This window comes from Atractosteus spatula, chromosome 8 (genome assembly GCF_055471065.1).
Source record: "Atractosteus spatula isolate fAtrSpa1 chromosome 8, fAtrSpa1.hap1, whole genome shotgun sequence".
Classification (NCBI taxonomy): Eukaryota; Metazoa; Chordata; class Actinopteri; order Semionotiformes; family Lepisosteidae; genus Atractosteus; species Atractosteus spatula.
Window position 1 is genome coordinate 25,592,510 of NC_142713.1, and position 24,939 is coordinate 25,617,448.

Here is a 24,939-nt window from a genome sequence, read left to right on the forward strand (position 1 = left end):
CTTCCACTCATGAAAAGAGAAAAGAAGCTGCTATTAGCTCTAGCCCATATTCCATAGCTCTCATACAGAGACGACAGTAATCATTTTAAGATTCCCTGGACTTTCTACACAAACGACTGAGTGGAGATGACGACAGCACAGGATGTGAATTTGCCCAAACACTAAACTGCACAGGCCTCCTACAGCAAATTACACTTCTGGGAGGTCAGAAGGCAGTTTGATTACTTGTTTACTTTCACTTGAATATTCTCTTCTCAAAACTGGAGACAAAAATCAAGAATAAAAAGCAAACTACAAACATTTGTATGTGTCCTCGTGTGTAATTGTATCACATCATTTTTGTGAAGAAGAACAAAATTCCAACTCTACATCTGTCTGCTGACACCCAGTTGCTATAAAGTATGGTATAGTCCCTGATGTATTAGGGTGCATGATAGTTTCTAAAATGAATTTCAGCAAACTTGGTTTATTCATTATAGTATTGTCATCTGTTAAAATCCCCTTTGTACAAAACTGAAAGAAGATACTAGGAAACAAAAGAACCAAAAACTTAGCTAGAAAGCCGGAATATGCTTTCAATGACAGTCCCACAGGATGCGATTTCTCTCAAAATAAGTGAGTAACAGCACTTGAGTAAATGAACAGATTCATTTCTATACATACAGTAGGTTTCATCAGATTTTAAATGACTGTACATTACATGCAGGAATACAGGCACTTCATATGGTTTATCTTGGTCAACTTGCTTTTCTTTTTTATTCTAGATCTTTATGATTGCTTCTAACTATATCCACAACCTGGATTTTCTCCCTCCACATACACATACTGTAGACACAAAGAATGTTCTTTTCTCTACATGTACTGTATCATACTCATTATTCTTAGAGGCACTGAATGTGAATGTCAAGATAAACCAGCGTGCTTCTGTAACTAAATTAGTAATGCGTTATGCTAAAATGAATTGATTACAACAATGATGCTTTGGATATTATATTATGAATTATACCTTCTATCCATCTACAGTATCTGTTTTCTAACAGCTTTAACCAATACAGGGTCACAGAAGACCAAGAGCCTATCCTGGCAAGCAGCAGGAGCAGGAGCAGGAGCAGGAGCAGGGCAGGGTACACCCTGGATGGGACACCAGTCCACCACAGGCACACACAGACACAAATGCACGCACTCACACCAGTGTCAGTTTTCCGAGAAGCCAGTTAATCTACCAGTACGTCTTTGGACTGTGGGAGTAAACCCATGTGATCACAAAAAAGAACATACATATTCCGCACAGATGGCCATTCAGGACTGAAACCAGGACCCCAGTACTGTGAGGCAGAAATGCACACCACTGTGCAGGTGTGCCCCATATCACTACTATTGTGAGATCCTATTTTCATACACTAAGATATCACTGCAGTGCAGATAATAAATGGAAAATGACAAACAGGTTGACGGTTGAGAGAGATGTTTGTGAAATATTAAGAAAAACTAATTAATATTTATCCAAGAACACACACACAGCCTTTTAAACACAGGTGGCTCTTTAACTATGACTGAGGTCATATACAAGATATGTACTTGGAGTTTTTAGTTTTTCCAAAAGCACGTTACTCAACCTCATAAATCCTCTTCACAGAACAGAAAATGTGAGTCAACATAGTAGTCCCACATTTTGGAGATACAGAATGGACAATTGAATGGATGTGAGTGCTTGCAAGAGTAATGCGGTTTGGTCAAGGATCCACACCAAGCTAATGTTCTAAGGCTTTCTCCAGGAAAAAAAAAAGATTACATCAATTTATATTGTTATAAGCTGTAACCTTCTGTGTAGCTGCAGGTAAAATGGAAATACTCAATTGGAGGTTATAAATCTTTTTTCTATCCAACTCTAATAAAAAATGGCATGATGTTCATTTTCATAATTTTCATTTCCATAGATGCCCTTTTTAAATTTTGAATCTTGTCTCTTGTTATCTCCTTATTCACAAATTATCTGTGAAATCAAACTGAAAACATGTACTTGTGGAATGCTTTTGTTATTGTTTTCAGCACAGGAAGAGGGCTCGACAAGTCTCAGAACTTCAAACGCAGCCTTTCTAACTGGGAATATTGACACAGACAGAAATTTATGGAATTCATTGTCCTTCCATGAGAGATTCCAGGTGGCCTTCAAACCCTTTTTACTCTGCAGTAACAGCAACTTTAAAAGAGAGAGACAACTGCAAGGGATCTCTATATGCAGCAGATAGGATCAAACTTAGACAAAGCAAAACATCTCCACAGTGGAGGGGTCTAATTTCTACTTTTTATCTGTTGTTTTATTTGGCAGACAATAATAATAATAATTGATTACACTTATATAGTGCTTTTCTGGACACTCCACTCAAAGTGCTTTACAGGTAATGGGGACTCCCCTCCACCACCACCAATGTGCAGCATCCACCTAGATGATGCGACGGCAGCCATAGTGCGCCAGAACGCTCACCCCTGATACATCAGATAAAGGTTTGCTGTTGAAAGTGTATGTCCTGACAGCATCAAGTAAACAAGTGATTCTGCATGCACTGTTAAGAATGTAACATTAATTTAATTTCTCATACCCTTTTATAAAAATATTACTAAAATAATAATTTAATACACATATATTTTATTTTATTTATGTTTAAAATAATTTCTAGGAGAGTGCAAGAGTAAGGTTAATATAAAAAAGTTTGATGTTTTGCTATTAAGCCCCTTCTCAGTTTTGCAATCTTATTTTTAACAGAAACAGAGAGCATATGAACAGAAGATTGCATTGCAAGAAAGATGAATTCATACTGTATACTTTGCACATGGGTGCACTGTGTAGGAGTCGAGTCATTCTGTACTGATAAATATTAAAAATTGTCAAATTTACTGGTTATTTCACAACTACAGTATATTGTACAGCTGTAATTAAATTAGTATGAAAGATTTAAAAGAGCATTTATCAGTAGCACACACTAAGGATAACAACGAACATGAAGACTTAATTGACTTTGGTTAGATGCTTTAACCCAAATGTAGAGCAATACCTGTACATACAGTACAGTATTTGCTTTGTCTTTGCTGATGGTTTAGATTTCAGATTTCACACGCAGGAGAACCGATCTTGCTTAATTAAGCTGAAAAGGAGAATAGCCAAAATAATATATGTATGTTTTTCACTTCTTAAAAATCCATGCCTGTCACACCTGTAGATACTATAGCTTAATACAAAATATAGATTTTGCTCTTCCAAAAAAGATCAAAGCTGTCTGTTATCTCCTGAAATTAACCCTCATTTTACACGTTACTAGAACTTTGGCACCTCATTCCCACTTTCCCACATTCATTTTGAAAATGACACTGGTAAAGAAATTAGGCTTTTTTAGACTTTTTTTTCTGAAGGACTAGTAAAAAAACTAGGGACTTTGGGACTATAAAAACACATCCAAAGAAGACAGAGAATACAGGAAGATTGATGTACTGTAAAGGAAGTCTGGTTGAAAGAGAAGGAAGGTCAGTGATAATTGACTAGATTCACAAATTTATTTCATTGTTTTATTTTAAGGGATAGGCCTTGTTTATGTTCTCTTGACATGTTCCTGTATTCCTAGTTATCTAATCACATCTATTTTCTGGGTTAAATACAACAATAATTAGATGATGATAGTTTGTTTTGTTGTTGCTTTGATTTACATGATCAAATTATCTTACAGACACTTGATCATTTGGTGCACTCAGCAGCCTGCTGCAAATCGAAGAACAATGCCTGTAAGTAATCATTTCTATTAAAAATATCGGACACAACATTACTATGACTACCCAAGTAAGTGGACATTATTAGTGATTTATTATTATAAAAGTTTTTCTGTGCTTTAGCTGGAGCTCTCCCTCTCCTGAACCTTGTGAAGACCAAATCTAACTAGAATTGACCATTCAACTTTAAATTCCCAGTGGTGCCATGTGAGGGTGTGGACACACCCCTAGTGGTGGAGAATGGAAGAAAATATATTATTTAAATGTTTCGGTGCTCTCCATCTGCCTGCTCTTACCCGCATGCATCACTGGCAGTTTGTTTTGTCTGTTTTCTTTTAGCCTAGGATTTTACTTTCCATAATGAATATTAAATATGAGTTTTTCAAAAAAGACAAACATCTAGAATAGCACCTAGATGCATGTATTTAGCCAGTATATCCGTGTAGATTAGATTATTTGTTAATGCTTGGTTATTCAAGACATATACAGTAAATGTGAATGTAAATGCATTTTGTGTTTAGATACAGTGCTGAGTTAAGGGAACCTAGGTTTTGCCACAACTACAGTACCACTACAAACACAAAAGTATTAATTTATGTGGTATTCCTTAGACGTGTTTATGTTTATGCAACTTCTGGGTGCTACATAAGCATTAAAAAAATGTTGAATCAAGTCATTTTCACCTGTGAACAAGATAAGACTTTTACTATTTGTATAGTCTTTTAACCATAACTCACTCTAGTAAATAAGCTTTTACTATTTCCTCACAGGACCAATTAAATAAATAGGCAAAATATTGTCCAACCTTTGCAGATACACAAACAGAAATATAATATACAGTATATCATATATACAGTATTTTGACATTCACAAATTTGTTAAATATCAAAATACAAGTCATAATCTTGATGATATTAGGGTGATCTTGCAGAAGAAACAATCAGACCTTTTTGTTTCAAATTAGAAAACTTAAAATATGAATCTGTTTAGTGACTGCAGATTGTTACAAAATGCACAAATAATATGGGTCAGCAAAAACGTAGTGCTTATAAGCCATACACTACTGTGTTTACTGACCACAAGTGCAGCTTTTAAATTTCAAACTTAAGTGTTGCGTGCATTACTCTATTTTTCCTTTGTAATAGTCTTTGGCTAAAAGCCTGTTTTTATGGTCTATTACTTTAATAGTGGACAGGAATATAGTCATGTGGTATCCAGTATGCTTCCCTTTATGTAGCAAAGTAGCTGCAGTTTTTAGAAGATGCTTTGGTTAAAATCAACACAGCAGAAATTAAGGTGGGATTAAAAGATATCATAAATATAAAAAGATAGCATCCTTCTAAAAATGAATAAAGTAATTGATTTTATTTGACAAGCACAATTACAGGTGTAAACGGCAGACAGCTTTGTTTTGAGGCACTGCAAAAAATACAGTTACAAATAAAAATTACAATACACCTTGGTTCTCAGGCATGTGAGCTTGCTATTATGACTAATATAAGTTTTACTTTATCACATATACTGGCAATGCTCTTTGACTTCTTCTATTGCAACTTGATGCTCTATCAGAGAAGAGAGGGCAGGGTCACACCCTTTTTAGCTCTATAGTTTTCTTAGGGATAAGGCAACAGGGTAAACTCTGGCACAATGAACGTCTGTTGCAGTGGTATGGACCTCTATCTGATTTATTTCACCAAGAAAGGCAATAGAAAAACTGAGATTTACAATGATGATTTTTACACCAGGGTATTTCCTAGAGAAACGTGAGAGAAGTACCTTGTCCAGGGATAGAACAGCAGCATACCTCCTGAACTTTGAATCCAAGACCTTCCAGTCCAGAATCCAGAGCCATAATTTTTACCTAATTAAAAAAAAAATCTAGCATACAATCCCAGCTACAGAGGAAACACGTTTCCTGGTAAAGTGTGAACTCTAAGAACTACAGTACTTAGTCATTAACATGACTGTGATCATAGTGAGAGCAAATAAAACAATCTTCAATCTGTTCTTGAAAGCATATACAGTTACTGTGTGTAAGTTAAAGTACCAAAGGCCTTTGTATACAGAAACGTACAGTACATCCCTCTAACATAAAACTTTCTTGGCCGGTTAGGATAAGTTCTCTCAAGTGGCTTGGGGATCACTTATGTGCAGCAGCTTTCAAGTCTTTCCACCGATTCTCAATAGGACTTGAGTCAGGACTTTGACTGGGCCCCTCAAGGACATTTACTTTCTTGTTCATATGCCACTCCAGTGAAGCTCTGGCCTTGTGCTTTGGATCATTGTCCTGCTGAAAGGTGAATTTGTGTCTGCTTTAGGTCCGAAGCAGGTTTCCTGCAATATTCGCCAGTACTGCTCCTGTACGTACTCATCAGTCTTGATAAACTTTCCTTTCCCTGCTGATGAGAAGCAGAACTATAACATAATGCTGCTTCCAAAATGTTTGACAGTAGGAATGGTGTTGACGGAATGATGCACTATTTGTGTTTACATACTGTAAGATGTAAGAGTTTGTATTCACATCAGAAAGTTCCAATTCTGTCTTTTCTGGCCACAACTTTTGCTACACGTTTGCAATACACAGTAACCTACAATAGGTTCTTTGTTTAAAACCCAATGTTAGATTTGAGATGAGTTTTATTTAGTTCAGAACAAGCACCTGTTTGTGTAAACAGTATATTGTTAACCCACGCAACTCTGTAGTTTTTTCAATATTGTTGTTGGTCTTACAGTGACATTTGTCACCAGTGTTCTCCTTGCTTAACTGCCATTATAGAAGGACAGCCTGATCTATTGAGCAGACTGAGCTCACAAGAGATTTTCACAAACCTTGATATTTTTTTTGTTTCTCCTGGTCTGTATTTTTCAATAACTTGATCCATAACTTGCTTTAAAAGTTTGCTTGAAAGTCTCTACCTGACTAAGAAACCCCGTAGAGACATTTTATTCTGTAATCATGAGAACCATTACTCTGTCGACAGACAGAAGCAACTCAATGTAGTGTGTGGGTTGTGATGTTAAATTTGTGCAACAAATCTGTTTGCCAGAGCAAAGTGTTTCAGTACTTTTGCAATCATAACTTTTCCATTTCTCCTTCATATTATCAACTTCTTTTTTGATTTTTTTTCTTTGAAAATGTGAAAATTGTGCAAGGGTCTGAATTCATTTGAAAGGTCCCATACTTAGTATCAAAGGAAACCTATCACTCTACATATGCAATTAAGTTTTATGAAAAAAGTACACAAATTCTGGATATTGAATACATTTTTTGCTGCCATTTGATTAATCATTCATTCATGACACATTTGAGTGACATTAACTGTTGCATAAATAATCTCATCAGATTTGCACAGGAGATATGGTGATTTAAACTACTGAATGTCAATTCTAAAGAAAATCAAGCAAGAAAAACAAAGAAGGCAACCAATATGTCTTCATATTAAAACAACAGAACCTTTGTGTCATTGACAAGTTGAAGCAACATCTGAGATGGACTCATCAGCAGTGGAGTTTTTTTTAATGATGAATCAAGTTTTGTGTAGATTCTCTTAATGGACATAAATGTGCAGTAAGATACACTATTCATTGATAAAACAGACAAATCTGTGGATTGGTTTAAGAGTGTGTGTCCATTCTCTAGAGTACTCCAATTGTAATGATTGATGGGAACCTGATTCTATTGATTAAGTCATGGGACCTCACTTACTGTCCTTTCAGTAGGCTCATCCCTAATATGACAATATTACAGCAGAAGAATACTTTCCTGCAAGATGAAAATGTGCGTTGCCTGTACTTGCTAATACAGCTCACAATCATGTCTTTGAGATCTTAAATTTGCAAAAAAATTCAGTGATAACTCACAATCTATCATTAATGACTAATATCCACAAGCTGCATACGTTTAAAAAATATTGCCAGAATTCTTGAAATAAAAGACATACTATACCAGAATTGTTTTTGCTACAAATGAAAAATATGATTTATGCATAAAAAGAAACACAATCTCAGTTTTTTGTTGAAAGATTATATAAATGAGTTTTCAAACTAAGAATCTCATCTCCATGTGGAGTCTTCTTTAGCTGAAATGGCAAGATACTGTATTTTATTCAGCGTGCCAAAAGCAGTCAGTAAGACACATGATGAATGCTAAGAAAATACGGGCTACCTGCTTTTTTCTTGTAAGAAAGTAGCGACGGTGTGTCTTAAAAAGTGAAAAGACTAACATCTAAGCTACATTAAAACATTGAACTGAATGATGACACCCAGAACACTGTTGCCACACACACTGATAAGCACATTAAAAAGTTCACTAGGGAATTACTGTAACACATTTTTCATTCAAATTTCAAGGGAAAGTAAAGTTTCCGAGGCACAAAAAGTACTGTAAATGATTTAGTGTTCAAAAAGGAGGCATTGATGAGAAAAAAATCTAAATCCAGCATGAAAATGTTTGATATCAGTACACATCAGTTCTTGAGTGGTCACAAAGTCAGTTTTGAAAGCTGGTTTTGAACTGTCATTCAGTTGTAAGTTATTCAGGTTCCACGAGATCTTCATAATTCGGTTCTCATGACTTTCTCTTAAACATATTATACTCATTTAATAATATCAACCATTAAATGTGTGTACATTGTCTTGCTCTCAAAAGCTACAAGACAAGACAGGAATGTATTCAGACTTTTTACATTATTTCATCTTCTGTTTTTTAGGCTGGCAGTGTGCCTCGGTAATTAGTGCCACATGTAAACATTTAAGTGATCCTCACATCTCTTTGACCGTAGAAAGAAGATAATTCAAAATAAAAGGGAACAGGTGGCACTTCATGTATACATGCTGACAAGCAGCTGATTTTGGAAGTACAGCCAATGCTGGCTTATTATGCTGGCTGTTTGCTTTCAGCATAACTTTAGAACTACATGGTTCAATGGCTTCTTGGGTCTATTTTGCACTTCATGTGATACAAAGACACAATTTCTATATGGTGTTCTTTGGCAAACAAAGCACTTCAAGACAGTTCCATTTAAAGGAGCTGTATAAAATAGTTTATTTTAATTATTTTATTACAAAATTACTAAATAATAATATATTAATTAAAAAGTGAATATCATCTTGCTACAAGTTTTGTATCTAGTGTTACCTACTGTACTTTAATTTCTTCAAAGTATTCAGTTTTATCCTTTTTCAATTTCACTATACAAATAGTGAAACTGAATGCAGTCATTTTCAAGCAATCATCTTCTTAAGTGCAGCAATGTTTCCACCTGACTGACAACACTTGCACATGTTTGAGAAACAACATCTACAGAGGCCTCCAGGAGACATTTCTCCCACAGCTGTGATCAATGTCAGACAGACGACAGCCTTGAAGAAACACCTGTACTGCACTCACTGGAAACAGACATCCTGAAAGTAAGGACAGTGGATTTTACGTGTACAGTATATGCAGAGAATGTTAAGAGACTGCTCAGCACGTTAACAGCAACTAAATAATAAAATAAAATATAATTACATTCTAAAAACTATATATTCCATAACTTAAGCAAACATTCTAAGAGACTGTTGTTCTAATATACTGTATCTATGGACAGTATGTGAATGTTAATAGCACAATCCTAGGTGTAATTGTATATTCTGGAATACAAATATATTACAAACACTGGGTTCCAATGTTTATTCTCTGTGCTGTCATGATAACCAAATAGCATGAGATGTTTCTCAGACTGCTAGTGTGAGCTTTTCTTATTGAATATCTGGAAGTTAAGTCCCATTTACAGTGCACTGTCTGTTCACACACTGGCAAAAATCGTAACTATACAGGCTTACGTGTACCCATCTTTCTACCCCCAACATTTGAACTTATATTCTCTAACTTACTCTTGTTTAAAGCAGAGAGCCAAAGACTCAAACATAGCAATTTTCCATGTCTTAGCTGTCTTGTTTCCTCCCACATTCCAAAGTCATACTGGCAGGTTAATTGGTTTCTGGGAAAATTGTCCCTGGTGTGAGTGTCTGTGTCTATCTGTTCCCTATGATTGACTGGTGTCCTCTCCAGGGTGTATCATGCCTTGTGCCTGTTGCTTGCTGGGATAGGTTACGGCTACCCTACAACCTTAAGTTGGACAAAGCAGTTAGAAATTGGATGGATGGATAATAGTCTTCTTTTTGTTTTGCTCCAGATGACAACTCCAAACCATTTGTTGGGAAAGAAATTCCACCAGCAGGCTTTTCCAGGATATTTGGAATTTAAAATCTTCTGATTCACTCAATTTTTCAATGGTCTGCTGTCTTGATCATTCTAATTATGCCACCGTTACCACAGGCTAGCCCAAGAAGACTCAGCAATGTGCCACCTACTATACTTCATCGATGAAAGATGTCCTCCAGCCTCGTTGATTACCAGCTTATAAATCTTTCTCAATCTTTCTGCTCTTTTGGGAGAGAATTTGTATTCAAGATAGATTGAAAAAGGGGTTATTTTTTGTTTCCAGATGTTACTTTCATCTGTGTTTTACATACATTGTTTAAATGCAGCACAATTCATAACATCATAAGACAGATCACATTCTTGAAGGTTTTACATCAAAGTATTACTTTCCACATTTTTTAAGAAAAGGAAATAAGTCTTTAAATATGACAAACAAAGAACAAAAGAACTCGCTGGAGCACCATTTTAATATGGTTTGCCAACAATATGTACAATATTGCAAAGCCCACTTTAGTAACTATTGCCCAATGACGCTGATCACTGCACAAAACAAAATCAAATAAGAACAGATTAAATGGAAACTACATTGTTTTGGGATGTATCCAAAAATACTTTTGTATTTTACAGCAAACATATTTATGCCTTTCCAGCCATTACAGTTTAAAAAGCTTCAAACTACAGTAAACCCATATATGGAAAATCTAACAATGAATTAACTGTTCTAGCAAATCACATTCTAAACTATTTTGTGATTTTCAAAATTAAGCCTAGCCTTGCTGGAAATCAGTGAGAGAGAAACGAGAACTTGTTGATCATGTAACTGTATGCTCACCGTATTCAGAGATCTATGGGACAGTAGACATGAAGCACTAAAAGCAATGAAAAAAGACAAAAGTAATGCAATCACACAAGAAGTATAGTTTTTTTTTCTGCTGGAGGAAAAATGAGAGTCACCCTAAAAAACACAGACAGTTAAATTTCTGCATCAATTTAAACTGTCTAGAAATGCCTGCTTCCAATTCACAGCAATGAAATGTACTGCTGTACAATATACTGTATTACTATGGGACTCTGTCACTATAAGGAAAGTAGATTTTATTCAGTGCAACCTCTACAAGTATTGAATAAATAATACATCTAAAGTGTACACTTACAATGCTCAAAAAGTGTCAGAAGCTACAGCTGACAAATTTCTTTCTTTTTTGCTGGCTTGCATGTTCCAGGGTTTTTCTTTCTTGACATGTTACTTCTTGGACATCTTTACTTCCTGGTGTGCCATTTGAGCCAATAACAATGTATTTCAAAATCTAAAGCAATATTATTATTTTTATTCCCCCTCTCTATCGAGGCTGGTATAGTTGTCTTAGCCTTCCATTTTGGTAACTTTTAATGTCATCCCAGGATCGCATATCAAGATAATTTCATGATAACATGAAAAATTCCGACCAACACTATTTAACTAATTAGACCTTTATCCATGCCATAGCCAATCAAAACATTCTTAAATTGGTTGTCAGACTACAGAGTCTGGCTGTTTTGGTATCTGGTGCCTTTTCTTCACAGATGGGTGCAAATCCACTGTGTTATTAAAGGATTGTCACAACTGAAAACATCTTACGTTTGTCCAGGGCTGACTCAGTAAGATCTGAGGAATGAGTGGAAAATCATCGATCCCTTTAAGTACATCTTCAGTCACAGTATTCAATAAAATCTACATCACCACAGGAATTTTGTTTTTGACTAACAACATGTTTGAAAACGAGCAAACAGCTGCCCCCATTTTCTACATGCTAGGATTTACTTCAGTGAGGAGACTAAGGTCAGGGCACTGTAAGGAAACCAATCAGCTGTCCTTGTCTCTGCCTCCTTATCTCTCTCCTTTTCAAACATTTCACAAAGCATTTTAGACTCTATGAGCACAGGGTTTTAAGGCTGAATGTCAACATCTGCTTAAGTCTCTGAAAAAACTTGGAAAGCCATCATAACCTTTATAAAAAACCTCCAATGAGTTTGTGAACCCGCACTAAAGAAGTATGCCAAGATAACTTGGGGAAAAGTGGAGGAAAAAAAATCATATTTATTCCTCTTAATGAGTTTCACTGAAGCTGTTCACATAGTTATAGGTATGTTAACTGCAAACTTAATAGTTTTTTTTTCCTTTATTTTTTGTTCCCAATTTTAATGTCTTAAACAATGTGAAGACCAATTCATTTAAAGGAAACTTTTGCAAATAAAAACAGATGAAAGATTTACACTGTGATATTGGAGGCTAAGTATATTTGTTTGCCAAAAACACAGGATATCCAACTTTGGCAAACACAAACTTCCTTTCATCACCCTGGGTACCTTTCTGTGTCTGTAAAACTTTATAAACCACTTGCATGACACTTGAAAAGTGTCTGAACTTCACAATTACGATACCCTCTAATGTCCTTGGTTTACAAAATTTTCCAGTAATTTGTTTATCTTTTTTCTTCTGAGTACCTAAACTGCTTGCATGGCCAACATTCCCAAGCACTGTTATGTAACCTCTAGCTATATTAAAATGGCACGGTTTGGCTGTGGTTTATATAGCCATTTAGAAAGGAAAAACTAGGTGTGCCACACAATAAAAATACCTGATGCTTGCCAAGAGGGAAACAGGAACCATCACAATATTGGTTGAAATTGCGAAGAATAAAAACAGCTAGTGTTTTAAAAGGTAGCAGCTTTGGCCCTGAGGCAATGTGCTACTATAGTGCAAAACCTGGGGGAAAGGCATGTTCTGTTAAAGCATAGCTAACAAATCACATTACTGGTAATACTCTGAGACATTTCATAATATTCTTTGTCTGTTAAAGACAAGTCCTTAAAGAATTTTCAACTATTAAAAACAAAATCGAACAGACTTTGGTGCCTTCTCAAAGGAAAAGACATGGATTTTTTTATGTGCACACCTAATTAAGTTTAATAATAACTTGAGTGTATAAAACATTGTGTCAGCATGTGTTCAAAGTGAATTATCTTCTCTATTTAACAACCAAATGATTAAATTCTGTTGGGGTGTATTGGCCAAAACTAAGTACACCTCCTGTGTAGTTTCTCATATTCCTATTACTCATGGGGACAATTGTGAAACAGGATTAATTTAGCCAACTTAGTTTAGGGATTTCATGGTCTGGAATTCTTAGTGTGGGAATTCTGAACATTTATTTAGTCAAACGGATGTCAGATATTCAACAGGGATAGTTAAGTAACTTTTTAAAATCCAAGCGTGGGAGTTGATAAGTTTAGCTGTGGCCACTCTGTATAAAGATCTTGGAAGTGTGTACTAAATGATTTGACAATTGTGTCCTTTTTTCAGCAGTGCTGAGCTTCATTTCAAATCCAGAAAAAAAACCCATGATGTTCATATTTAGTACAGCATGGCATTTCTTAATTCAACATTTCTGTAGTTGATTCCCCTAACAACAACTGTCCACACTGGAAAAGTAAAAAAGAATGTGAAGGAAAAAAAAAACTTTTGTATGTAAACCAACTACAATGCCCATGTTTTTCTCTAGGACAACTTTACTAAACTCACAAATGTGTGATGCATTAGCATCAGTTTCAGTGGAATATTATGTCAATACTAAAAATGTATTTTTTTACGTTAGGAAACTCTTAACACATACTGTAAGTGTATATACATCTACTGTATAACAATGTGCAGAGATGACGGCAGGAAAAGCCAAAAGGAGTGAAGAAAAACACAGATCTTTGAAAAAGAGCTCTGTATAGAAAATCTTTTGGACACAGAATTCTATAAGCAGGTTCAATGTCTACTTTGTGACCCCTGCTGAAAGTGCTGTTTATGAAGTAAAACCTAAAAGAGGCCCAGCACTTCTGAGAATTCAAGGTCTGACTTTTCAGTATAAGATGTACAGAACTACCACCTCGCTCCACAGCTTCCCTTAGCCCCATTTAACACAAAATGACTCCACTTTCTTTCCCAACACATCAGTAGCTATGGTGTAATAAACTGCTAAAGATAAACTTAAAGTGTAAAGCATAACTTAAACGTTTTAAAAAAGAAACTTTTTACCTTTGACTAAACTCCATGGCTGCTGCACATTTTAGCAGCATTCCTGTATGTGTGCCAGTATTCTTTAACCCACACATTGCAATGTTTCGTTTTTTAAAATAACACTCCTTTTGCAAAAGGGAAATTCATTTCAGTAAGAGCTTATCTTGAACAAGGAAAAGGAAGACATTTTACAACCCCCCTTTGTCTTTTTTGAGTAGGATTTCTGCTTCTGTATGATTCCCAATAAATATAAGCTAGAGGCATGTTTAGATCAAAGCCAACCAACACAGACCCATATGAGCAAGTTCACCCACTTGTAACAATGTGTTTTTAATTCTCAAACCCTCTTCCCTTTGTAGCCTAATTAAAACAGTTTGACTTTAGATTACTGAAATATTAAGTTCCTTAACATCCAGGGCTTTTGCATTCAGTGCCAGCAAGCTCCCTTTGCTCAGTCATTCCCTTCAAGAACCATATGCAGACCTATTAAGGTTTAAAACCTGAATTAGGTACCTGCAGCTGCTTTCAATATTCTGACCGTTAAATTCTCTGATCCACATCTTCTTTGAATGAAGTGCTGTTTAATGTTGCCAAGCAACGCAAGTATGCCAGTACTGTAGTCAGAGTTTCAAAAGTTTTTTTTTCCTCTTCTGTATCAGTGGGTTACAGACTGAAGGGTCATGTCCTCCAGAAAGGTGGGAACTAGATCTTTTAAACATGAACCGTCTTATCCTCTGGCCTATAGCCAACAAATGCAGTAGACAGTTTAAAAGTGTCTTCAAGCACCATAAATCACGAGTTACAACCTTAAAGAAAAAGGAAAACTGAGTAAAACCTTAGCCCAGTCACCTTTGAAAAGGCAGGAACACACAAAACCGAGACAGGAAAAGCAGGTTTTCAAATTATGTAGAAAAAAGAAACTCACAAATCCATCAATCAGAAAATAGTGTCAGACCTCATAACTGAGAAAAACCTCTCTTCCAACATATAATAAATATATATTATCATTTATATTGCCTGACTAAAGGAGAGGAAATTTTACCTGTGTTCTGAACATTTCAGATTAAACCTCATTTCTAGAGGCACTCTTCATATAAAATTAATCTATGCTGAGAGCAGGTTGACCAAGGAAGACAGAGGAAACTTCTATCTACAGTCAGGATATGTGTAAATGCAGAATGTTCTGCAAGGCTTTTGTTTCTCTATCTTCTGTCCCCAATTGTGACACATAGGACTTGATGGTACAATCCCTTAAAAATGGTGACAACTTCACTTTTTCTTGCCATAATCTTGAGTCTCGAGGTGGGGACTTGTCATTTGCGTTTACTGTCCCCAAAAGATCTACAGTTACTTACCTTAACAACTACAAACCCATGTCCCTTCAGTTGTCATAATTATTAACTTTTGAAGCATCTCATACATAAGGCATTTAACATCCGTCAACAATCCGCACCTTGACCCCTCCAGTTCACATACTGTTCACAGGGATCTGTGTGTGCACATCAGTTACATTTTACAACATCTAGAACCTGTTAATTCCTGTGCTAGAATCCTCTTTACAGGTTAACATTTAATAATTCTTAACATTATCACCCTGTAGAAACCTATTGATATATTTTAAACTTCTCAGGACTAATTACATCATATCTCTGAATTCTGTACTTTCTCCAAGATTGCCCCCAAATGGTGACATTTAACTTCATATTATCCAAAATAATTCTATTAAACACTGGTGTTCCCGGGAGAATCTGTCAAATGGGCTGAAAAGACAGGCCAAATGGCTTCCGCTCGTTTGTACTGTAACTGTTCTAATGATGTGGTCTTTTCCCACTTCCGTATTGTAGAAAATGACTGTTTTCACACAGGAGTGCCGCACAAGGCCTAAAACACAGGTGGGTTGGTGTTCAGGCAACACAGTTCTCTATGTGAGAAAAAGTAAAGAAAGTAACTATGACAACGTGAAAAATAAGACCCCAGGGAAGGTTTCGGCATACTTAAGTTGACAGAATCAAGATTTTTAATTATTTCAAATTTCTTTGCACTGTCATCCCCACTAATCTTCAATGAAGGGAAATCAATGTTTATATATTATGAAACAGTCTATACAATATGCATGGAATCAAATGTTTTATATAATCTTATTCACCTTAAATGCAATGTCTGTGTGCAAGCATAATATTGTGTAAACAGTTGCTTCCCTCACAACTCTTGCTCACCTCCTGCAACTGATTGCTGCTTGCAACATCATTATATTATTTTATCTGCATCCATATTTCCATCACTCTTTGGCTAGAAGATTCCTTTAAGGGGATTTTGGATATAAACTATTAGGGGATTTAAAATGGATATAAACCAGTTCATATTCATGTTTAACCTCAGCCACAGGACTGATTCAACCTGCTGTGTGCCATTCTAATAAGTATTGTACAAAAATGTTTTTTGTTTTTTTTTAATTAAAATGCATGCCCTGCAACACGCTGCAATAGCCTGGATAGGCTCTGGCTCCCCCACAACCCTGAACTGAAAGAAGTGGTTAGATAGTGGATGGATGGATAGATTAAAATGTACAGTACAATGGAATTTAAGATTAAAAATGAAGACAAAGTTTCCGAGAAACAGCCCTGGCAAAATCACAAACAGTGCACAACGGAAAGGGACTACAAACAAAGAATAATAATGTTATTATACATCAAAGCCCATGGCAATACACAAACTTGGCATATCTGCCACTGGGTTTTTGTTTGTTATTCAGCAGTATGCAATAGTGATTTTTATGAGACACAAGTTTTGAACCTATTAAGATAATCTAAGGCCCCAGGAGAGTGGCAGGAGTAAAAAATCATGTTTAATTACAGCATTAACCCACTTCAATGAGAAAGCGATTATGTCAAGTGTTAAGATGGAAATGATCTCCTGTGTTTAAGATGGAGCACGTTTCTCATGCAGGAATTATTGCAAAGTACAATGGAGCTGAGTTATACAGTATGTGACCCCTGAAGGAAAAGATAGACAGAAAGAAAAAAAAAGAACACTTGTGCTCCCATTAATTACCCCCACTCTACTGGATACCATAACCTTGTGCCCTGTGCAATGAAACAAACCCCGTGCTCTAATGAAGTCTTGTTTAATTGCTCTCATTTATCCAACAAGAGTCTGCATCTAAACAGCAGAGGTCAGCTGCCAGCATGTGCCTTCCCAGACAATGCCTCACTGAATTCCACTGCCTCTGAACTCTATCAGCCATAAACGGATCACAACAAATTGTGGGAAATGACCTTCACCTCACCTCATTTTCTTTCTTCACCGATCAGTCATTCTACAGTATGTAATATCTAAGAAAATGCACTGTATATCCCACAACATATAATAATTAAGGTATTCAAAAGTTTTCCTTACACGCTGCTATTGTTGAGGCCCTTGTTCCATTTAGTCCACTAAAGAACTGTAAATCTACAGATGTCAGCAGTCGGAAATACTTTCTTATCCTCGGAGGTTTTACAGGTATACAGAAAAAGAAAGACAGTAAGCCATCCACACTGAAACCTGTATCAAATGCACTCTAGAAAATCAAAAGACATAGGGACTGAACGATAAGGAACATAATCCTAGTTCTATGACTATGTTGTACATAGTAAATGACAGAATAAAAAAGTGTCACTCACATTCAAGGAGCGTGTTGGGAGTCTCAACTACACAGAGCAGAAGTAGAGCCCACCTTCCAGAACAACAATTATTTTTCGGATTAAAAGACGAAAATGAAAATGTAAAGGAAAGGGTTAATAAAATAACTCCTTCAAACTGTTTTGGCTGACCCTTGAGTTGCATATTTACTCTAAAGCTCAATGGCCAGGAAATCCCATAATTGTGCTGCTGGTGAGTAAAAGCTACACACAGGTCACTGTATATAACATCTTACTCAGAGCCCCTGACTAATGCAGAGCCTGAGTCACACTGCCTTTTTCCCGCTCTGGTCAACTTTACAGCACTCAGTGGGATGTCAGCTATCTATTCCAGGCCATTTTGATTACTAATTAGCCTTGTATTGTGGTTTTACAGATGTGCCCTGGAAAAATCAAATCCTGATGCATAACAGGAAGAGTACAGGGCCAAATACTGCAAAGTTGCAGCAGCACGCCGCAATCAAGACAGCAACAGACCCAGGTGTTAGACTTCCATGCTAGTTTAATAAACAAATCTTCAAAGAAAGAGAACCGCGTGATTAAGAGTGTGCTGATCAGGACTGGCTTCAGTGGAGCACATGCATTAATCCTCCGCGCTTGCGTTTTTAATCTAATGTGATGGTACTGGTTTGTATTTTATGAGATTAAGGAACAAACAAGTCACAGAAGAAGGGATTTTTTTATGAAGATCATTTAATTTCTTTACCTTTGAATTTACAGTAACTAGAACTCTAAGCAATGGGAGCTTACAGGTTCACCCAACAGAGACAAAAAAGCACTTATGCATCCAAGAGGTAGATCTTATACCTACAACCAGAAGCTGCCAACAGTTAATAATTCAAAATATACTGTAGAAGTGTTGAACAGATTATTTGCTCTCCCTGCACATTTATATGTTTATTAAAGTTCATTTCATCCTAACAAATGGGAAGCTTTTTGGTGAACTATTTAAGATGGAAGACTGAATATGTGGTTCTACAACCTTATATATACAGCATGTCATATATAAATACATGGGTACAGTTCCAATTTATTTCTGGAGATTTTAATAACATCATTTGTCACTAATAATTACTGAAATCCTACGTGCACCCTAGTTGTTCAGCATGTACAACAGGAAATTTCATAAATCCTTTTTTAGGACTATACCCTTTTCCTCCTCATATTTTTCTTCCTGTTTTATTACAGTTTCAACCTGGCTGTGTAGCTCTACTAGCTATATTTAACTGACTCAGCCATACTGTAAACAACATTATTTCTCTGTTTCCCTCTTAAAGCAACATGCCTCTGTGCTGGATCTGCAACACCCAGCAAAGAAAGAAAAAGAAAACAAACATGAGATTTTAGTATTTATTTTATTATTCGGCCCTGTATAAGGAGTTCCTTCTGAAGTCTGATTTGCAGAATTCAAATAATTCAATTTTAGAATGATGTTGTATTTAAACCTCATTTATCTTCATATCAGGATGAATCCTGCTACCTGTTAGTCAACAGGTAGACGCTCTCTGGGTTCAAATGGAACACATGTCAATGCAAAACAGAGTCCAATGGAGTGAAGGAGTGATGGGAAAAACTGTGCATGATTACAAGACAAGGTATAAATGCTGTTCTCTCTTTTTTTTAAAATGTACAGTTCCCTTCTTTCTTCAGAATATGCTGAAGAAATGCTAAAGTGATGGACGTTTCATTGTACCATACTTCAAGAACATAAAGATCCAAATACAGTTCTTCAGTTGTTGCTCTATGCACTTTTACATAAACGTGAACTGCATGTACAGTACTATACTGTGTAACAATGTCTATAAAGGATATACACTTGAAATTGTACAAGTTTCTTTTAATTTTCTGTTGTTGTTTTTGTTTTTTAACTCTGTTACGGTTGACCATAATTGTCTGCTGTTCCAAGAATCAGCTGGCATCCTCTAGTTCGTTCTCTGGCAGCCTCTTCTTTTCAAACAGCAACACTGGAACAATTCTCAGACATTCTGGAAGATGACTCCTGAGTTCTTCCAGGGGCCCTGTCGCTTAGGGTTGCAAAGATGTGATGAGTCAAAACAATCACAGAATCTTTTTTTCTGCTCTAGCTCATTCTCTGTGGTTGAAGTGACCTCTGCTTTGATGCAGTCATTATTCAGGTGGAACCTTGATTTCACTTTTCCCATCCCTGTTCCCTGTCCCTAAAACATCATGCACTTCTCAACCTGACTGTTTGTTATTTCAGATTACAGTAAGTAAACCTTCAACAAGACCACCACTGACAATCATCCCTCTATACTTGTGGGAATGATATCCAACCTTAAGTTGAAATCTTGTACTACCAGGCTTCCAATTATCCTTAACACTGTTTCAACACAAACTGTTAACATTGGTAATATTCTCCACCCATAATTTAAGCAATTCACTGCAACTGATGTTTTTTTTTAAATCTGGTAATTCTCAATTGTACTGTACAAGTCAATTTATATGTCAACCACACCTTAATCCTTTTTACTGCTTTGTTAATCAACTGAAATGAAAAGGTGAAAGGATTTTTTTTTTCTTTGGAAGGTACAGCATTACTGTTCTTGTATGACAAGCAGATTCTTCTTCTCCCTTTTTATGCCTTATGCAAAATGAAATAAAATGGACAGGTTTCAGAAAAAGAAAACAATGGGCTACATATTGTACATTCACGTAAAATTAAACAAAATTCAAAATGCAATTGCAACCCTGGTGAGATTTTAAACGACTACGTTATTCCAGTAATTGATAAATCCATTATGTTCGCAAAGTCTGTAGAGTTTATAATTGTATACAACACAAACCTCGCGTCTCTGCCCTCATCTCTTTCAGGTTGTCTATTTTCTTTAATATAATTGAAAAGAGAAGCGATAGCAATTGTATTATTTTGTATTTTTTGATTTGCTTAAAGCTGAGGCAGTCAATGCAGAGACAGATGGTGTGTAATACAGTTAATCTGTTACTGGGGCTAAGGAGAAGTGTTATCTCTTGGCTACAGAAAATTTGTCATAACACAGGATACTGGTGTGCTAAATCAGCCAAACAGCACCACAAGAGGCATCCTGCTGAAGAAGAAGGCAGATTTCAGCAATCTCCACACACATCATTGCCTTTCTGTCTAGAGTGACGGCATGAAGTCTGCAAATATTAACCCAGTCTGCATTTTATTGTTTCTTTTCCCTTTTTTCACATGTTTTAGTTTTATCCCATTTTCTCCTCAATGAGGAAAGCTCATGTTCCGGTTCACCTTCCCACAACAGGTGTGAAGGAACATCTCTTACATTCCATCTGCTATCAAAACCCAGACAGCTGCATTGTTTAGATTGGCTGTGTGGGATTAAAAAAACAGTACAGTATGTTACAGAGGTATTCATCCAAGAAAGGCAAAGCACAGGTCTCGTAATCCCTGCCAGGTTTCACAAGTCACGTCCTCAAAGAACATTTCTGCACTGTCAAGAGATGAATGAACTCAAAGGCCACAATGTTTTCCCCCTGGGTCCCAAGTAAAGATAAACGTTATGACAGGTGGTCATACAAGAGATGCCCCAACTTCAGCTGACAGCAGCCACAATGGTGGTGTAGGAAGGTGCACTACTAAGGGAGATAGTCTGTTACATACTGTAAGCAGTGCAGATAACAGTTTTTATATATGTCTCCAGCACTTACAAACCACAAGTACACTAGATTAAGTGAAAGATATGCCTTGTGATTGAAATTCTTATTTCTGTAGTATTTAACTCTTAAAACACACATCACGTCTGACATGCATTTGCATTTTGCATCAGCACGGTATCTAAGTTTTATTTAAGACAAGCAACATCTGGTGAGATCTCTTCTCCATTAGAGCAAACGTTTCTTTTGACAGACAAAAATGAGATGATGAAGTATGATCCCCAATAAGAATGCAGGTGCTACTACAGAGCAGAGAAATCACACCGTCACACATAAATTACCATCCCTGGCATCTCAAATATACTCAGGGCTATATTCACATTGTAAATACTACATCTGGGTGGAAAGCCTTTGTTTCTCTAAGAAAATACAATTTTTTTCCTCACATTTTACAATAAACATTCTGAGAAATTAAATCAAAATGCACGGGTACAAATGTGTAAAATGTACAGTAAATGTACATTCTTACAAAAAATAGCACAATGATAAATGTTTTGTAAATGTAGCACTCAAATCATTTTTGCCTACTCACCTACTTTAAACTGAGCTGAAAGATAATAATAATAAAAATAATAATAATTGCTTACACTTACACTTAGTATATCGTGCTTTTCTGGACACTCCACTCAAAGCACTTTACAGGTAATGGGGACTCCCCTCCACCACCACCAATGTGCAGCATCCACCTGGATGATGCGACAGCAGCCATAGTGTGCCAGTACTCTCACCACACATCAGCTATCAGTGGGGACGAGAACAGTGTGATGAAGCCAGTTCATAGATCAGGATTATTAGGAGGCCATGATTGGCAAAGGCCAATGGGAAATTTGGCCAGGATGCCAGGTTAACACCCCTACTCTTTTCGAGAAACACCCTGGGATTTTTAATGACCAAAGAGAGTCAGGACCTTGGTTTTCCGTCTCATCTGAAGGACGGCGCCTTTTTACAGTATATTGTCACCGTCACTATGCTGCGGCATTAGGACCCACACAGACCACAGGGTGAGCGGCATCCCCCTGCTGGCCCCACTAACACCTCTTCCAGCAGCAACCTCTCCCATCCAGGTACTGACCAGGCTCACACCTGCTTAGCTTCAGTGGGCTGCCAGCTGTGAGTTACAGGGTGAGGGTTGCACGATGTGTATATCACCCAAAAATCTGTTATGCCTTTACAAATACATGCTGAAAGTCCATAGTGCTGTGCAATTTCTTTCACAGGTTTTTTATAGCAAAATCCTTGAAAGCATATTACGTTGCATGGCCATGAAATTCTCAAGAGAAGAATATAAATAAATAGCCAACATGTTCCGTGTCAGCTTTCATAATTAAGTAATTTAATAACTATGAGCAATAACAATAATTATTTCCTGAGTTAAATCATGACAGTCATGTGATTTTAGCTTTGTACTTTCAAATAGATTTTAGCATAACAAAAAACATTAACAGAATATTATGCAAGCAAAAAGTATTTTTCTTTTCCTCAGAGCAGTCTACTGTATTACACTTTATTGTGTATCTAAGGACCAAAATAGTTCCAAACAGTTTGTCCTTATTTTCTTTTTTATCATGTAATTAATCTTCAAAATTAAGTTCAATCAAAGCGTCATTTTCACCCCACACCCAACAAAATACTGCCAATCTTTCAGTGGCGGGAATAAAAATGTACAGTGCTCTATGTTGTCAAGACAGGGATTACTTTGAGAAGAAGATATCCTAATTAACAATGGCTAATTGTCATTTGCAGGACAAGCTATAACAGGCTGTACACTTCTAAAGGATTATAACAAGAGCCACCTTCACCACAGGCTAAATGTAAGAGCAGGGGGGCCTGTTAGGTTCACCTTTCGGTAAGTACAAGACATGCAACTTTCACTTGTAGTTAACGTACTGTAAGTGAAACCAGCACTATCAAAGAGGTAGTTAAAATAAGGTTAATAATAAAAAGGGTTTTCATTTTCTCTGTTCTAGTACCGAACAGGGTAAGTAACCCCTTAATTGGCACCTCTATGGATACGGTATACTGATCCAAAAGCGGTCTGTCGGTGCTACAGCTTTGATGTTGTACACATTCCCTTGGAGGCAAAAAAAAGAAGCCATTGTGCTAAGCTTGGTTAATGTGTGAAAGGTTGTGAACTCTCCGGGAATCAAAAGGTAAATGAAACAACCACCAGGGCTGCTACATAAACAGGAAAGTATGTTTATTTTATCAGGTAAAGTGCAGGACACCACAACTGAAAGCTTTTTTTTTTCTGATTTTGACACCTCCACCCTAGGCTCTGTGGCTACTCCTGCTCCAGCTAAATACCGCACAACATTATTAAAGAATCTAAATACTTGGCATCAGCTGTTTTATATGGTAAAGCACTTAGTAAGACGGTATGCACCCGTCATTTGTCAGCCACTCCTGGTAGGAATGTTTAATAAATGTGAGTGAGCAACTGAGCTTAAGAATGGGCTTTCGGAAATCGGGTGCAATTCATCTGAAATGATATCCTTAACTTAGCAATTGGGATAAAACCGTGGGTGGCTGGTTTGAACTGAAGCCAGGTAAGGTTTCCAATGACTTCTTACAGAAATACATTTCTGGAAAGGCATGATTATGTATTGCTCCTCAAAATGCATGGACCAGTTCATTTCACAGATATAAATCTTAATAGCTCCAGAAAAATACTATATGCCACACACGCATACAAACACATCATGTGATTTCTGATTTGTACAGTATATACTGTATTTAGAGAATATGAAAACAGAATATAAACCACAGTGATGTTCTACTAAATCTACTTAATGCTATATAAATGAATTATTTCTTCTTCCTGTTATTCAATATGAAAGAGTTTGAAGTTCCTTTGGTCTGCACACATGGACAATCAAATCTACGGATCAAATGCAAACTGCTGCAGGGTGTAACAAACATGTCTCACTTACCCTACTGTCTTCAGTCTCCTTGGTTTTCCCCTGAGGTGCTTTCATCTCCTGAAACTCGCAGGTTGATTTTAATGACAGCTGACAAGACAGCATTGAGTTGTCTGTGCCTCTCAGTTCCACGGTCCTTGGCATAAAAGACTGTGACACAGCAGTCCTGCCAAGATTGGGAATTGGGATAGCAGTGTGAACAGGCTTTGTGCCCACTGCTGGCTGTCTCAACTTAGAAGCAACTCCAACAACAGGCATGGTCACAGAATTAAAACAAAAATAGCAAAAGAGTGAAAGGCTCTGCACGTTCTGCTAAACAGAACTGTTCCCGCAGAAGAGATGAAACAAGAGCTCTGTGTCTCCCAGCCGCTAACAAAAAATTTGATGTTAAAACAAAATCCTATAAGGAAAAACGGGAGCAGTCATTCTGAAGCCAGTCTTGAGTGAGTGAGACTCATAGAAACTCTCAGCCCTTTTTCTTCTTCCACACTCTATGGCACACAGCTCTGACAGGGTTTCACTACTATAGAACTAAGCACTCCTCTGGGGCGTGAACTTTTCTTGAAGGTAACTGCCACTGAGCTGTCTGTGATTAGAGGACTCACAAGTGTGCGTTTTTCTCCCAAACAGCATTCCGAAGCAGCGTATAGTCGAGTGAGT

The 24,939-nt window shown here is 36.7% G+C and overlaps 1 protein-coding gene across 1 annotated transcript in view; it reads right to left on the minus strand.

The window, feature by feature from the left end:
* Positions 1-24,537, minus strand: part of nav3 (neuron navigator 3) — a 205,588-nt gene extending 181,051 nt beyond the window's left edge. The window contains exon 1 of the mRNA XM_088923320.1: positions 24,292-24,537. Coding sequence (XP_088779446.1) covers positions 24,292-24,537 — 246 coding nt within the window. The remainder of the gene's footprint in view (positions 1-24,291) is intronic.
* Positions 24,538-24,939: the final 402 nt, after the last annotated feature.